The following is a 14,392-nucleotide window of genomic DNA, read 5'->3' as shown; positions in this document are numbered from 1 at the left end:
ATTTCCAATTCTTTGCCAACGCAACAAGAGCTGCTATAAATATTTTTTTTACATGTCGGTCCCTTTGCCCTTTTTGTGATCTCTTTGGCATATAGAACTAGTAGTGGTATTGCTGGATCAAAGGTTATGTGAAGTTTGATTGCCCTTTGGGCATAGTTCCAAATTGCTTTCCAGAATGTTTGGAACAATTCACAAGTCCACCAGCAGTGCATTAGTGTCTCTGGGCAACTTTCAAAGACCATAAGTTACAAGTGAGTTATGGATATAATTGATGGAGAGAATTTCTATAGCCTTACTCCTCACACACACTGTTGAAATTGCAGGACTGGATCCAAAAAAAAAAAAAGACGTGAAGAATTTAAAGACATAGAAATAGGTGTAGTAGAAAGGAAGTAATGCAGAGTGAAAAGATCAGATGAGAAAAAATACAAGCTTACAACTATGTCAAAATGAATAATGATTTAAAGAGTCTTCAGATGAGAAAAGAACTTGCTGTACAATGGTTTAGAGCTCATGAGACCTTCCTTTACACACGTACTGCTCTATTAATGATTTCAGTTCTAGAATGGCCAGTTCAGAAGTATGCATCATTGTAAATGATAGATGTGTTCCTAAAATGTGCACCAACTGGTTTCCATAAAATCGGGCCAGACTTGCCTAAACTGAATTATATTCATTTTTTTCATTTACTTATAGATGGGTGGTAAATTCAATAATTATAGAATTCCTTTTTTATCATACTTATTTACAGATATATCATTTATTATTTTTTATTACTGTGATTACTATTACTTATTGCTTACCGTGTGCCAGACACAGTGCAAAGTATTAAGGATACAAACAGAAGCGAGATAGATAGACCTCGAGGAACTTACATTCAAATGGGGAAGATAACACATAAACTGGAGCTGGAAAGATACTTTCTTTTCCTGGTTTTCAATAGGCAATGGTTCCCAATAATCTGGCTTTTTCTTTGCTCCTATCCCCATCTGTCAAGTAATCTTTTATCTGGGAACAAACACTGAAGTGTACATAGATACCTGCTACTTAAAACAAGTTGGGCAATTATTTTTATGTAAACAACCATTCTTTCAGTTGTATTGTATGTCCTTTTTTTGGTCTCAGATATTCTGAGACTGATACCCCTTTCTCTAATAACTAATATATGACTTTTAAAGTTCAAAGAAGTGTCAATGGACTTAGCGCTGGAAGGGAGTCTAGCCCATTCATTTTACAGAAGAAGCTGAGGCAAGGAGAAGTGAATCATTGGCTAAAATTCACATAGGACTAAGTGGCAGAGCCAAAGTTTAAATCTAGGTACTCGGACTCCAAATCCGGTGCTCTTTCCACTGTGCCAAGCTGAGATGATTAAGGTTTCCCTCCTCCAAGCCAAAGGCAGAGGACTCCAATTTAGTTTATGAATTGGCTTTGTGAAAAGAAGGCATCAGGCAAAACAACATTAAAGACAGCAGTGCCATGTTTGTGCACATGTGCCATCAACAATCTGGCATTAGTGAGCAGCAGAGAAGTGGACATCTGGACACCTCAGCCCTGGAACCTTTGCTGACCAAAATCCAATTTGTATCTTAGACCGTTGACCAAATAAAATTCCTGCAGCAATGGGAAAGACAGTACTGAGACATTGAGAAGGGAGAAAGGGAAGGAAGGCAGAAAGGAAGACAGAGACAGAGGGAGAGGGAGGAGAGAAAAAGCAAGCATTTATTTAGCACCTACTCTTTGCCAGGCGCTATGCTAAGTGCTTTACAAATATCATGTCATTTAATCCTCACAACAACGCTGGGAGGTGGATACTATTATTATTTCCATTTTACTGAGGAAACCAAGGCAAAAAAAAAAGATAAATTGACTTGCCCAGGGTCACATAGCTAGTAAGTGTCTAGAGATGGGTTTAAACTCAGGTAGTCCTGACTCCAAGCCCAGTCCTCTATATACCGTACCACCTCCATTATTTATTTTTGACTTACACATCTAGGTATAATATAAGCCAGCTTGAGGAGTGGCTTCGAGGGAAGAATCTCCACCAGAGCGGAGCAGCAGAGACGATGGAACCTTTGATCCATGCAGCACAGCTCCTGCAGTTAAAAAAGAAAACTCCTGAAGATGCTGAGGCCATTTGCACCTTATGCACGTCACTCAGTACACAGCAGGTATGGGACTGTCATAGGCTGCTTCTAGGCTGGCAGAGCCATCATCTGGCGTGCCTTAGTTTGGATGAAAGTTGGGATGCTAACAGCCCTGTTTTCAAAAGGTTGCTATGCTTGCCTTTAAAACTCAGTAATTGCAAAGCAAAGCCCCATGGTTGGAGGAGATAGAGCTGTTACAAAGCAGGTGACTCAATACTATGATGCAAATACATTCTAGATCAAGAAGTAAAGAATTTTTCTAATTTTTAAAAGTGAAACAGAGAGGACTCCAAATAGCTATACTTACAAACTTTTAGTTAAAAATACAAATGCTTTTGAAAACAAATTCTGGCTACTTGGCAAAAAAAAGTGACATTTGCCTCCAAAAACATTGATTTGCATAAAAATAAATGGCATTTGGGGGAGATTGGGGTTGCATTTTGTGTGAGAATTTTATTGATAGGTGACAGGTTTAGCCCAGACTCTATTGTCCACTCCTAATTTGGGTCTGGATTTGAGATTTAATTTGTATTGGGTACCGAAGTCCATTCTTTGAGGTTTTCTACAGGTTCAGAGGGTTACCTCTTTTGTGACCAATATTTTTTTATTGCAACAGATTGTCAAAATCCTCAATCTTTACACTCCCTTGAATGAATTTGAGGAGCGAGTAACAGTAGCCTTCATACGAACAATTCAGGTGAGTTTGAGAATATTAATCAGTTTTATAAAAAGGTCATTTCCAGAACTAGTAACTGGCATTGAAAGTATAATTTAACTTTACTTGTCTGTGCTAAGAAACGCAGGCTTAAAGGCAGAAGATCCTAAATGACACATGCTGTGGGCCTTGTTATCCTTCAAATCACTTCTACCTTTCTATCCATTTGCTTGAGTAGAGAAATGAATTGTGTATCTTCCATGCATAAATTATCATAATGTAGATGGGCAATATTCACTTGAACAGTCTTATTTCTCTCAGGTTTTAGAGGTATACAATCAACATAAACCTCTTCATTTATTACTGGGATATGAAGAAGTTACATAACCACACCTAACAATATCAGAGTACAAGGGGAAAAACAAGGAAATGGGAAAAATTTTTAATTTCACATATATAAACATATATGTTTATAAAGGCACACATACATAAATATTTATTTTATTAAATAATATTTTAAGACTCTGACATAAATAATTCTGGGGGGTGAATACCTCAGTTTAAGTCCTCTCCAGTGATACTTACTGGCTGTGTGAGCATGGCCAAGTCACTTAACTTCTTTGACTCTCAGTTTTCTCATTTGTAAAATATGGATAGCCTTCCAGGCTTGTTGTGAGGCTCAGAAGAGATTATATAACTCATATTTCTAAAAAGCCTTAAAGTTTGCAAAGCATTTCACATAAGTAATCTCATTTGAGCCTCACAAAGACCCAAATCCCAATTTTACAAATGAAAAAACTGAAGTTCAAAAAGTTTAAGTGACCTACACTTAACACACACTCACACACACAGATATCAGTTATTCTCACAAATTTTCAAAAATCATTGACAACTTCTCCACTTAATGGTTACATGGGAACATATTGAGTACAAACATGGCTTCCTCATATGTACATGTGGAAACTAACTTGTAACTTCTGTAGGTATTATTAAGGGATTGGAAAGAAGTGGTGAGAAGTCTAGGTTTGTGAAAATACCTGTATCAGTAGGTATAAGAACAACAACCTGACAATATGTTCAGGTCAGAGAAAAGGAAATGTTTCAAAATTGAGAGAAAGTGTATAATTTTTTGTTTTGTTTTGTTTTTACAAAATGCTAGCTCCATCAAATTATTCTTGAGTATTTATTCACAACATGTTACAAGTCACCTCTAGTTCTGCTCCTCTTACACAGAAGCAGTTCAAAGAAGTCTTCCCAAGTTTTTAAATGACACAATGATATTCCAGTCCATTCATTCTGCAAGTTGTTTGTATACCTTTTTTAAGCTGCAGAATCCTAGACTGATCCTATTAGACATAGTGTTATAACTTATTAAGGACAGTTTAAATGCTGCCCCTGTTTTCCAAGTTCATCTTGGTATGTAGGAATTCAAATAGCAGTGCCTTTTATTGGTACTTGTATATTCAAATAAAGAACTGACTATTGCCAAGTTATAAAAATACCTTACAAAGTGTTTCCCTTTTATTTGTACTTGCATATTCAAATAAAGAACTGACTATTGCCAAATTATAAAAATACCTTACAAAGTGTTCCCTTAATGTACTTTTTAGGGGGATTGTGCATACATGCATATAATGCTTCCTGTATGCAGTATGGCCAAGATCCATCCCAAAGATATCTTTTTGTCATATTGCCATGAAGCAAATAGTTCAGTATCTTTTATCAGTAATAGTACTGGTAGTAATAGTAATAAAAGTAGTAGTGGTAGTAGTAATAGAACTAATAGTCATAGTAGTACTAGTAATAGAACTATTAGTACTCATAGTAGTAGTACTAGTAATAGAACTAGTAGTAGTTATAGTATTGCCACTAGTAGTAGTAACAATAGAACTAGGAGTAGTAGTACTAGTAATAGAACTAGTAGTTGTCACAGTACTAGTAATAATAGAACTAGTAGTAGTAGTAGTGTACCTTTTTATGGGAGAGTGTTGGACTTGTGTATTAGCAAGGCAATAATCACAATACAGATGATAATTGTCAAAATGCCTATGTGGTTCCATATTGCAAAATATAGGAGTCTCTCCACATATAAGGTAGAAGTAAACCATTTATTCAGACACCAGAGGACCAGATCCCAAAACCAATAAGCCCAATCCATCACAGCAGCAAAGAATTCAATACACAACATCACAGTATGGAGCCTTGCCATCCCAAACCATCCGCTCCCTGCTGGGGTCTTCCCACAAAACAACCAGTCACAGTCACCACAGGTCTGCTCTCTCCCTCAGTTCTAACTGCTCTCTCTCAGCATTTTCTGTGACAATTTCCTTTTCCTGTAAGCAAGCTCCTCCTACCACATGTGACTTAGGCTTCCAGTGATGTAAGCAGGTCATGTGCCCTATTAATGGGTGGGAAAGATCTTCAAATCTAAATTGCTATTACACCTTCACATCAGGAGAGCTGTAGATTTAATTCTACTCCTGACACTTTCTAGCTATGGGGCAGAGGCAAGTTCCTTCACCTCTCAGTGCCCATGGCAACTCTCTGAGTCACAAAAGAGATGCCAAGGAGTGACCCACAAAGATGAAGTCATAGCCCCAGACTTTTAAAAAAAGAATGATCCTACTGAGTATCTTTGGAGAATATAGTGTTACACTCTTTAAGAATAGTTTAAACGTTGGCCCTGTCTTTCCAAGTTCATCTTGGTATATGGGAATCCAAACAGCAGTGTCTTTTATTTGTACTTAAGATTTCCACATGTGAGACAGACCTATAAAGAATCCTCAAATCAAAAGATATTTTGAGCTCATCTAGTCTCAAATCATGCTAGATTGGTTCTTTTCTCTTATTTTAAAATATCTGCAGGGAAAGAGTTTATCATTTCCAATCAAGAATTCCTTTATGTCTCTCAAAATTTGCCATAATTGAATCCTATTTCTTGAGTGTTCTTTATAGAAACCGAAAAATTATTTTTATTCTCATATACATTAAGAGATTAGGACATTGGGAAAGTCATTTCCCCTTTCTCTAGACCTCAGTTTCATGTTCTATAGGATGAGGAGGTTGGAATAGATGATTCTTAAGATTCTTTCTATCTAGATCTCATTTGATTCTGAGATAGATGTGGTCCCTGATCACTTGATCTCCAGTTTACCTTCCAGACTCTTCTCAGGACATGTGAAAAGTTATACATGAACCTAATCATTTTAAAGGTACAGCACATCATTTGAAATAAAGGCACAGTCAGAATTCTTAATGGTTTCCTTCTCTTCAGGCACAACTACAAGATCGAAATGACCCTCAGCAGCTGCTCTTAGACTTCAAGCACATGTTCCCCGTCTTGTTTCCATTTAACCCATCTTCCCTGACCATGGACTCAATTCACATCCCTGCGGCTCTCAACCTGGAATTCCTCAACGAAGTGTGAAGACAGATGTTCGCTGTCTTGGCTCCAGTGCCAGTGAGTTCAAGCAAAAAGAAAACAACGACATAAATTGAAGGACAAATTCAGTGTGGTAAAAGTGGACCAAGTCAGAGCCTAAGAACCTGTGCAAAGTGCTGAACTGTCTAGTATCAGGCACATATCTTCAATGTGATTATTTTCTTTTGTATTCTACAGCTCAAAATAAGAATACTTGAAATACAGTTGTTTTTTTTAATAGTTTGGTTTCAGACTACACAAGTGCACAGTCCATAGCAGTTTAAGCAGTGACTTCCCCAGTGCCATAATCAATGTACCAATCTTGTCAAGCAGACATTGGCCACCTTTTAAATCTTCATTCCATGGCTATTTAATGCTTAAAAATTGGACGTTTAAACTGCCTTCAGGGAGCTTCTAACAAATGCTGATACTGATCATTTGGGGGTTGATACATGTTCCCCTTTCCACTGTTTTAGGAAGCAGGGGAAATGATGTTGTGGTTTTGTGGTGGGTTGTCTGGTGACCGGGATGAGTGCCCATTTTTCCCACTACAGAGGCAGTGCCAATAATGTTGGCCTCCTCATTCTTAATAGTATTTTGAACTCTGCTTTTTTGGAGCAAAAAATGTCACAAGGGTACAATCCCCTTTATGCCCAAAGATGACTTCATGGTCTTGGTGTTTAGGAAGAGTTAAAGCTATGACATGTCAATGCTCTTAGGTGATGACTAGCAAATTAAGTAAATATAAGAGATGTTCTCATGTCCAAAACTGGTTCACAGTGAATGCATCCAGACCAGACACTATTTTTATGTACATAATTCCTCATGTTAAAGAGTTCTAATTACTGTTGTCATTTATGAAAGAAAATGTAAATGGAAAGGCTAGTAATCCCAAAATGGCATTTATCTATTCTCTAACATGACAGGAGAGCTCACAAATAGTACTTCATTGTCATTTCAGCATCCCCTAGGCAGTTAAATTCCTTCTCAAAAGGAGATTTATAAGAGTGATTGAAAATATATGAAAAAAATGAATATAGATTTGATTTTCAACTTAGATGATATTTTTTTAAATCCACTAAAATTCCAGTAAAATAGCTGATGTTCATCCATTTCTGTTTGTGTTAAACATTTTTTTCAAAGTTATTGTGTTAAAGGCATATGAAATCTCCCTGCTAGAAAATAAAGGGATGGAATTCCCAGCATTTAATAATGCTTACCCAAATTTTGTCACTTTACAAATAAGTTTTTTTTCTAACACTAAAAATGGACATTTTTTTAAGAAGCATCTATTGTGAAAATTCTACATGACCTCTTATACTATGTACTTTTGTTTACTATCTTCATCATATATTTTCCTTATTAAAAAAAAAAAAAGCAAAAGTCCGTTAATAGATGATAGTGTGAAGAAGGATGTTGCCACTGCAGGAAATCATAGTTTGCTAACCAGAAAGAAGTGGTCCCTCTTCCTGATGCTTAACAAGGAAGTTAATTATTCCACAAATTACCAGTTACATGACCCCATTCTTCTTAACTCCACTTTCTTTCAGAAGCCCACAACAAAAGGCCCATAGGACCTGGAAACAGATGCATACCTCTTTCCTTACCACCTCCCTAGCATATACTTCCTTCCTTCTTCCTGGCCCCCACATCTATCATCACCCTTATCCCTGTGGTCTCAGAACAGCAGAACACTCCAACCTTGTTATGATGACAATCATATCAAACCTAATCCTTCATTAACGTGACCACCTCTACTTCCACAACAAACACTCTAACTTGTTTTTGGCTATCTCTGCTGAATTAAAGCTGTTTCTAATTCATTCATAGATACATATCACTGATAATATCCATAGTATCACCTACCAGTTTCATTTTCAGTGTTAATATGAAAGTGTCACTTCTGTGGCTACCTCCTTAATAACTGTAAAAAGTATCTTGTAATGATTTTATGGCACTTTAGTTTAAAATTATTCCATATGCAAAGGCTACCTTTAACCCTTCAAGAGAAGAGAAAGTAGCTCATCAGAGACAGAGTTGGAAGACACCTTAGCTATCACTTAGTCCAACCTTCTATTCAGTGCAGGACACTTCCCTAAAAACTCAACAAATTTACCTGGTCAAGCCCGTAATGGCAAACATTGGTTTTCGCCCTCTCCATCCCAAGTGTATGCTCTTATGCATGGATTATGTTTCCATATTCAGTGGGACTTGGAGACCCACACAAAAAAACCCTCTGAGCCAGGACCCCACCTTATCTGTCTGTGCCTTTGGGCTTTCTAGCTCAAAGGTACAAGTGACATCCCGTAAGTTTTCCATGCTTCCCTTAAGCCTCTTTCTATCTACTCACCAGACAGGGAAAAATGTTCGCTTTCTAAAGAAAAAGGTGTCTATAAAGGTGCCAACTGCCAACTGTCCTTAACTATCTTATACCATCAGCTTCCCCAGACTGTTTAGGTACCCATCTTTCAAGGGTCCTTAGTTAATCACAGCAGCAACTAAGGATTTATACTATCTAATGCTTAGCCATTAGAATAAAATGTAAATAATTTACTGAAGGGGTTTTTTTTCTGCATAAATATTCTAATTAATCAGACTTCATTCTTAATTTTTTCCCTAAGGGATAATGGTATGTTGCTGGAGCTGTAAAGAATTTAATTTATATGTATTATATTTTTTAAAAAAAGAAAAACATAAGATTTTTATAGAACATTAGTATAGCAATATATAGAAATTGGCTATTTAATGTTTAGATCTGTAATATTTAACTTACCACTTAGCCTGTGCTTGGAAGGAGATTCTTTCATATCTTTAATGTAAAAATCATTTGTTAAATTATTTTTACTCCCGGCTTTTAAAAAGCACATTTAATGCAGCTTTATTCACACAAACATCCCCAATTCCATGGAAAAACAGAATGGCATTTTGGTTTAAGAATATAGTGCAATATAATGACAAGTTGAGATCTGTATTTGTTCATATCTCAGATGAGCACCTTTCCCACTCTGTGCCTTCAGCTGTTATTAAGGTAACTGGTTTCTCAATTGCTATTTTCTTGGAATAAGCATTATCGTGGGAAGAATTTTAATGTTCTAAGTAAGATTGTGGTGGATTTAGGATTTATCCAATGAGTCATTCTGAATTGTTTTAAAATCACAGAAGAAAAAAAATTACAGACATCACTTTTAGGTTGATGGGCTTTTTAAGAATTATGTGAGAACTATCCTATTATATTAAATTAGTTAGCATATCCTTAACTGTTTATTAATCCTTGCTAACACTGTTAAGACATCTTTTTCTTGGCATATGCATTCTATCTGGGCTGCCATGGTTGTTTGAAACAACTAGGATGTTGCAATATACAAATGTACATAGTTTTTTTTCCCGCCTTTCCTTGGGGTATGTCAATAATGGCGCCTTTGGAGTTTCTAATGCCAAGTTTTAAAATTATTTGTAAAGCACTTAGAAGTTTGGGAAAAGATAGGGAAAAACAATTAACTGCCACAACCAGGTCAATTAGCACATATCAATTGTCTGAATTACCCTTTTGTTAAAAAAGGGGGGGGGGGAATCTTGCTTTTTCATTTAATATTAAACAATACAATAAATTTTCCCTTATATTCCTAATACTACTGCAACAAGGGTATCATAATTGAATGACTACATAATGCCTGTACTACTAAACGGCTATGTGAAACACAGAAACCTTTCACCACACCAGGTGTTATCAAACTAAGCCAGGTGTTGTTGCATGTACAGCCCAAACACTCTTGGTTCACTTCTCTGCCATCCTGATGCCATGGAATTGGGTTGGGGAGGAGAAAGAAATAGACTAGAGGTTTTTTGGGTTGGTTTTTTTTTTTTACAATACTAATAATAAGGTGATATTGTTTTTGTTTATTTTAAAGGTCACTGGATGAAAAACTTTTTTCCTACACTATATAAACTTTAATACTTTTAAATGGGACAAATCTGAAATAAAATTAAACATTTTCTTAAAATGCACGTCAAACCTGGCCAGTTGGATGTAACATTTTTGCCTCCAAATGATGTTTAGAAGGAGCAGCCTCTCTCTGAAGGAGTTTCAATGATATTCAGGGGGTGAATCAGATAGCATAGATGAAATACTACTGATAAAGAATATTTTTCCATTTTGAACAAATCTGTAAACTACACTTTTGTTTATAGAAAAATACTTATAATAGTCACTGTAATATTCAGCTGTGGATAAAAATTTGTGGAAATAAACACTTTTGAATAAATGTGGGTCTTCAAATCTAAATGAAATCTAGAACTCTTTGCAGCCAGATTTTGGTTGGTAAGAAAAAAAAATAGCCTATCTTCTGACGACGTGCGGGTAGAAGACTGAAGTCTGTATGCTCAAACATCCTGGTCAGTGATATATACTTCCAACCTTATCCTCTCCCCTACCCCATGCAGATGTGAGTGGTAGAACTGAGTTAATCTGATCTTTTTAGAAAGCAATATAGCTTTTGGGATCACAGATTTACTAATGAATCTAATCCAATCCCTCATTTTACAGATGAAGAAATAGAGGTCTAGAGGGGTTAAAGTGACTTGCCCAAGGTCACACAGGTAGGAAGTAGCGGACAGGATCTGAATCCAGCACTGTAATCTTGAAATTAGTGTTCCCACTACCATGTTTGGGTGTATTGTTTCACCTTTCAGAGAGTATACAACTAGAGGAAGCTGGGCCAGATAATAACATATGATCTATGATCTTTAAAGGTTCAAGTCCTGTACCATGAGCACATCTACAGGTGAATTTCTCATGCTACCTCCATCTCTCAAACCAACTTCCCTGCTACTGAAATTTCTGAAGCCTCTGCCAACCTCAGACCTGTAGAATTTGGAAGAAACCAAGAATCAGAGAAATTAAAAGGAAAGCTGGAGTTATAACAAGAAACAGCCCAATGAAGTTTGAAGGCTGTCCCAGTTATTTACATAGTCCATTTTTCCCCCCTGCACTTGAACAGGTTTAGAAACCAGAGCAATCTTCATTCTCTGACACACATACCCCATTCTCCATTCAGATGATTATTTTGTTCCATGAACCCCACCCTAAATTTCTTCCCGGGTAGTTTTCTCTCTGCATCAGCACCGGGGTTCTGTTCCTTACAGGGTTGAGAGGATCAGCTAAATCACTTTGCAAACCTTAAGTGCTATATAAATGTTAGCCAATATTCCCATCTCTGCTGCTTACTGTATAAATATTGGGAAGTCGTAACCTTTCAGGGCCTGTGTCCTTGTCTGAAGAGGTTGGTTTGGATACCTCTAAGGTGTCCTGATCCCTATATCCTGCAATTAGTCTGTGGTATCTTGACCTTCGGGTCAAAATAATAATAGCTAAGACAAATACAGTGCTTAATATGTGCCAGGTACTATGCTAAGCACTTTATTATTATCTCATTTGAAGGTCACAACTTTGAGAGGTAGGTGCTATTGCTACCCCCACTTTATCTATGTGGAAATTGAGGCAAACAGAGATTAAGTGACTTGGCCAGTCACCCAGCTAGTATCTGAGACTGAATTTGAACTCAAGTCTTCCTGACCCCAGGCCCCAGTGCTCTCTCCATTGCCACTGGCCATCTCTCCTGACTGCTTCATCTCCAGACTGCTTCCCAGCAAACCTGTGTAAGTTGACAAAGACGATCAATTACTTGTTATTTGTATCCCTGGAGCTTAACATTCCTGGCACTCTTGGTTAATGCTCATCCTGTGTCTCTAATCTATCGCACTTTGTTCAATGACTAATAGTAAAAATTATAATAGTAAAAAAGCCTAACAACTCCAAAACCTGTGGAGGTAACTACCCTATCAGAAGTCCCACCTTATAGACGAAAGAGGACTGGACTTGCAGTCAGGGGCCCTGGGTTCAAACTTTGTCTCTGTGACCTTGGGCAAGCCACTTAATCTCGCTGGGCCTCAGTTTACTCATCTGAAAAAAAAATGGGGGTTGGATTGGACGGCCTAAGGTCCCTTCCGCCTCTAGATCCTGTAGCAGCGGTAAGAAAATAACCAAACTAAAGTTATATCCTTCCAACCAGCAGCAAGCCCCGCCCCAGGGGGCAGGGGATGCCCAGCCTCCCAGTCCACCCCCGCAGCGGCGCTCCCCCGGTCTCAGTCCGCTCTCAGCACACTTTCCATCACCTGGTTCTACGAACTCAGATTGCGCAGTGGCTACGTCATCATCGACCAGGGCTCTAGAGAGCCACCTTTTGCTCCCCTTCCCCCCCCCGCCCCAAGCACAGACCACCCTCCCCAGGGGACACGGCCCAGGAGGGCGCCCCTCCTCCGCCTGCTCTACCCCCACACTCAGCGCCGGTCCGAGCCCCAAGCCTCCCATCCCCTGCCTTCGTTCCATAATCATTTCAGGCTCCCAGCACCAAAGCCTCCCCCGTCCGGGAGCCCGATCATATAAGGAAAATATAGTGGGTTCACTTGGGGGCCGCGCGGGGGCGGCTCGGACTCGCCTCCCCCAACCTAAACACTAACAAAACCTCTCCATCTTTGGGACCGCCCGGGCGAGTCTGGGGACAAAAACCCGGCGCCCGGAAGTTGTCACCCTCGCCTCCAGCTCCGAGAAGAAAGGCGGACGGCTCAGCCAATCGCACCCCGCCTCCGGGCCGCCGGCCCGCCAATCGCACCCCGCCTCCGGGCCGCCGGCCCCGCCAATCGCACCCCGCCTCCGGGCCGCCGGCCCCGCCAATCGCACCCCGCCTCCGGGCCGCCGGCCCCGCCAATCGCACCCCGCCTCCGGGCCGCCGGCCCCGCCAATCGCACCCCGCCTCCGGGCCGCCGGCCCCGCCAATCGCACCCCGCCTCCGGGCCGCCGGCCCCGCCAATCGCACCCCCGCCTCCGGGCCGCCGGCCCCGCCAATCGCACCCCGCCTCCGGGCCGCCGGCCCCGCCAATCGCACCCCGCCTCCGGGCCGCCGGCCCCGCCAATCGCACCCCGCCTCCGGGCCGCCGGCCCCGCCAATCGCACCCCGCCTCCGGGCCGCCGGCCCCGCCAATCGCACCCCGCCTCCGGGCCGCCGGCCCCGCCAATCGCACCCCGCCTCCGGGCCGCCGGCCCCGCCAATCGCACCCCGCCTCCGGGCCGCCGGCCCCGCCAATCGCACCCCGCCTCCGGGCCGCCGGCCCCGCCAATCGCACCCCGCCTCCGGGCCGCCGGCCTCGCCAATCGCGCCCCGCCCCTTTACGCTCTGCCTCTCAAAGTGTTTGAGCCTTCGCTCTCCCTGTTGGTTACTTTTTCTTAGGGTCGTAACCCAAGTAATCCAATAAGCTAACAAATCAACATTTATTAAGCGCATACTATGTGCCAAGCACTGTGCTAAGCGCGCTAGGGAGACAATAAAAAGGACAGTCCGAGCTCTCACGGAGTTTACGATCTAATGGGGTTGGGGGAGACGACATATAAAAAAGAGGCAGGAAAATGGGTGGGGAGGGGGCAAGACTGGCGGGGTGCCGGCTCAGGGAATCCTGGTCCTGAAGAGCTCAAGACAAGCAGAGAAGCAGACGCACCTCGGAGAGTCCAAATTTCTGCCCTCAATAAAGCCAGGCAGTGGGAGGAGTTTGGTACTCCACCCTCCAGCTGTCCAATCAGAGGGGAGAGGAAGCAGAGGGAGGCGGTGATGTCAATCTAGGCTTGAGCTGGCAGAGTGGAGATGAGGTTTGAAGTGAGGAGCTGATCCTGGGAAGCATGTCTTGTTCTACATTGTTGAAACCAAGCAGAGCAGCAGATGCAAAGTGAATTACTTAGAAGGGCCGGAAAGGTCCTTGCCTAATTCAAATCTAGCCTCGAACCCTTAATAGCCGTGTGTGACCCTGGGCAAGACACTTAACCTCTGTTTGCCTCAGTTTTCTCATCAATAAAATGGGGTTAATGATAGCTCCTTCCTACCTTCCCAGGGTTGCGGTGAGGATCGAATTAAATCATAATTGTAAAGCGCTTAGCACAGTGCCTGTCCCATAAGAAACATTATAGAAATGTTAGCTATTATTATTTTAATTATTTAGTGTGGTTCGGCATATTAATTTTTCTACACGTTATTACAAGCTAGTGACTACGTACATGGCCTTAATAATTAGCATATGCAGTATCCATATTTCTATATTGTATATGTGTGTGTACATACATACCCTAAG

General features: G+C 40.7%; 1 protein-coding gene and 1 non-coding gene across 2 annotated transcripts in view; one reads left to right on the top strand and one right to left on the bottom strand.

The window, feature by feature from the left end:
• MYO5B (myosin VB) overlaps positions 1–10,482 on the top strand; it is a 549,419-nt gene extending 538,937 nt beyond the window's left edge. The window contains exons 37-39 of the mRNA XM_036756694.1: positions 1,994–2,168; positions 2,761–2,841; positions 6,074–10,482. Coding sequence (XP_036612589.1) covers positions 1,994–2,168; positions 2,761–2,841; positions 6,074–6,226 — 409 coding nt within the window. The 3' untranslated portion in view covers positions 6,227–10,482. The remainder of the gene's footprint in view (positions 1–1,993; positions 2,169–2,760; positions 2,842–6,073) is intronic.
• Positions 10,483–12,356: 1,874 nt separating this feature from the next.
• LOC118835084 lies at positions 12,357–12,439 on the bottom strand. The gene has a single exon (XR_005009435.1).
• Positions 12,440–14,392: the final 1,953 nt, after the last annotated feature.

Source organism: Trichosurus vulpecula, chromosome 1 (assembly GCF_011100635.1).
Source record: "Trichosurus vulpecula isolate mTriVul1 chromosome 1, mTriVul1.pri, whole genome shotgun sequence".
NCBI classification, from domain to species: domain Eukaryota; kingdom Metazoa; phylum Chordata; class Mammalia; order Diprotodontia; family Phalangeridae; genus Trichosurus; species Trichosurus vulpecula.
The sequence above is the reverse complement of the archived record's forward strand: the minus strand, read 5'-3'. Positions and strand labels throughout refer to the sequence as shown.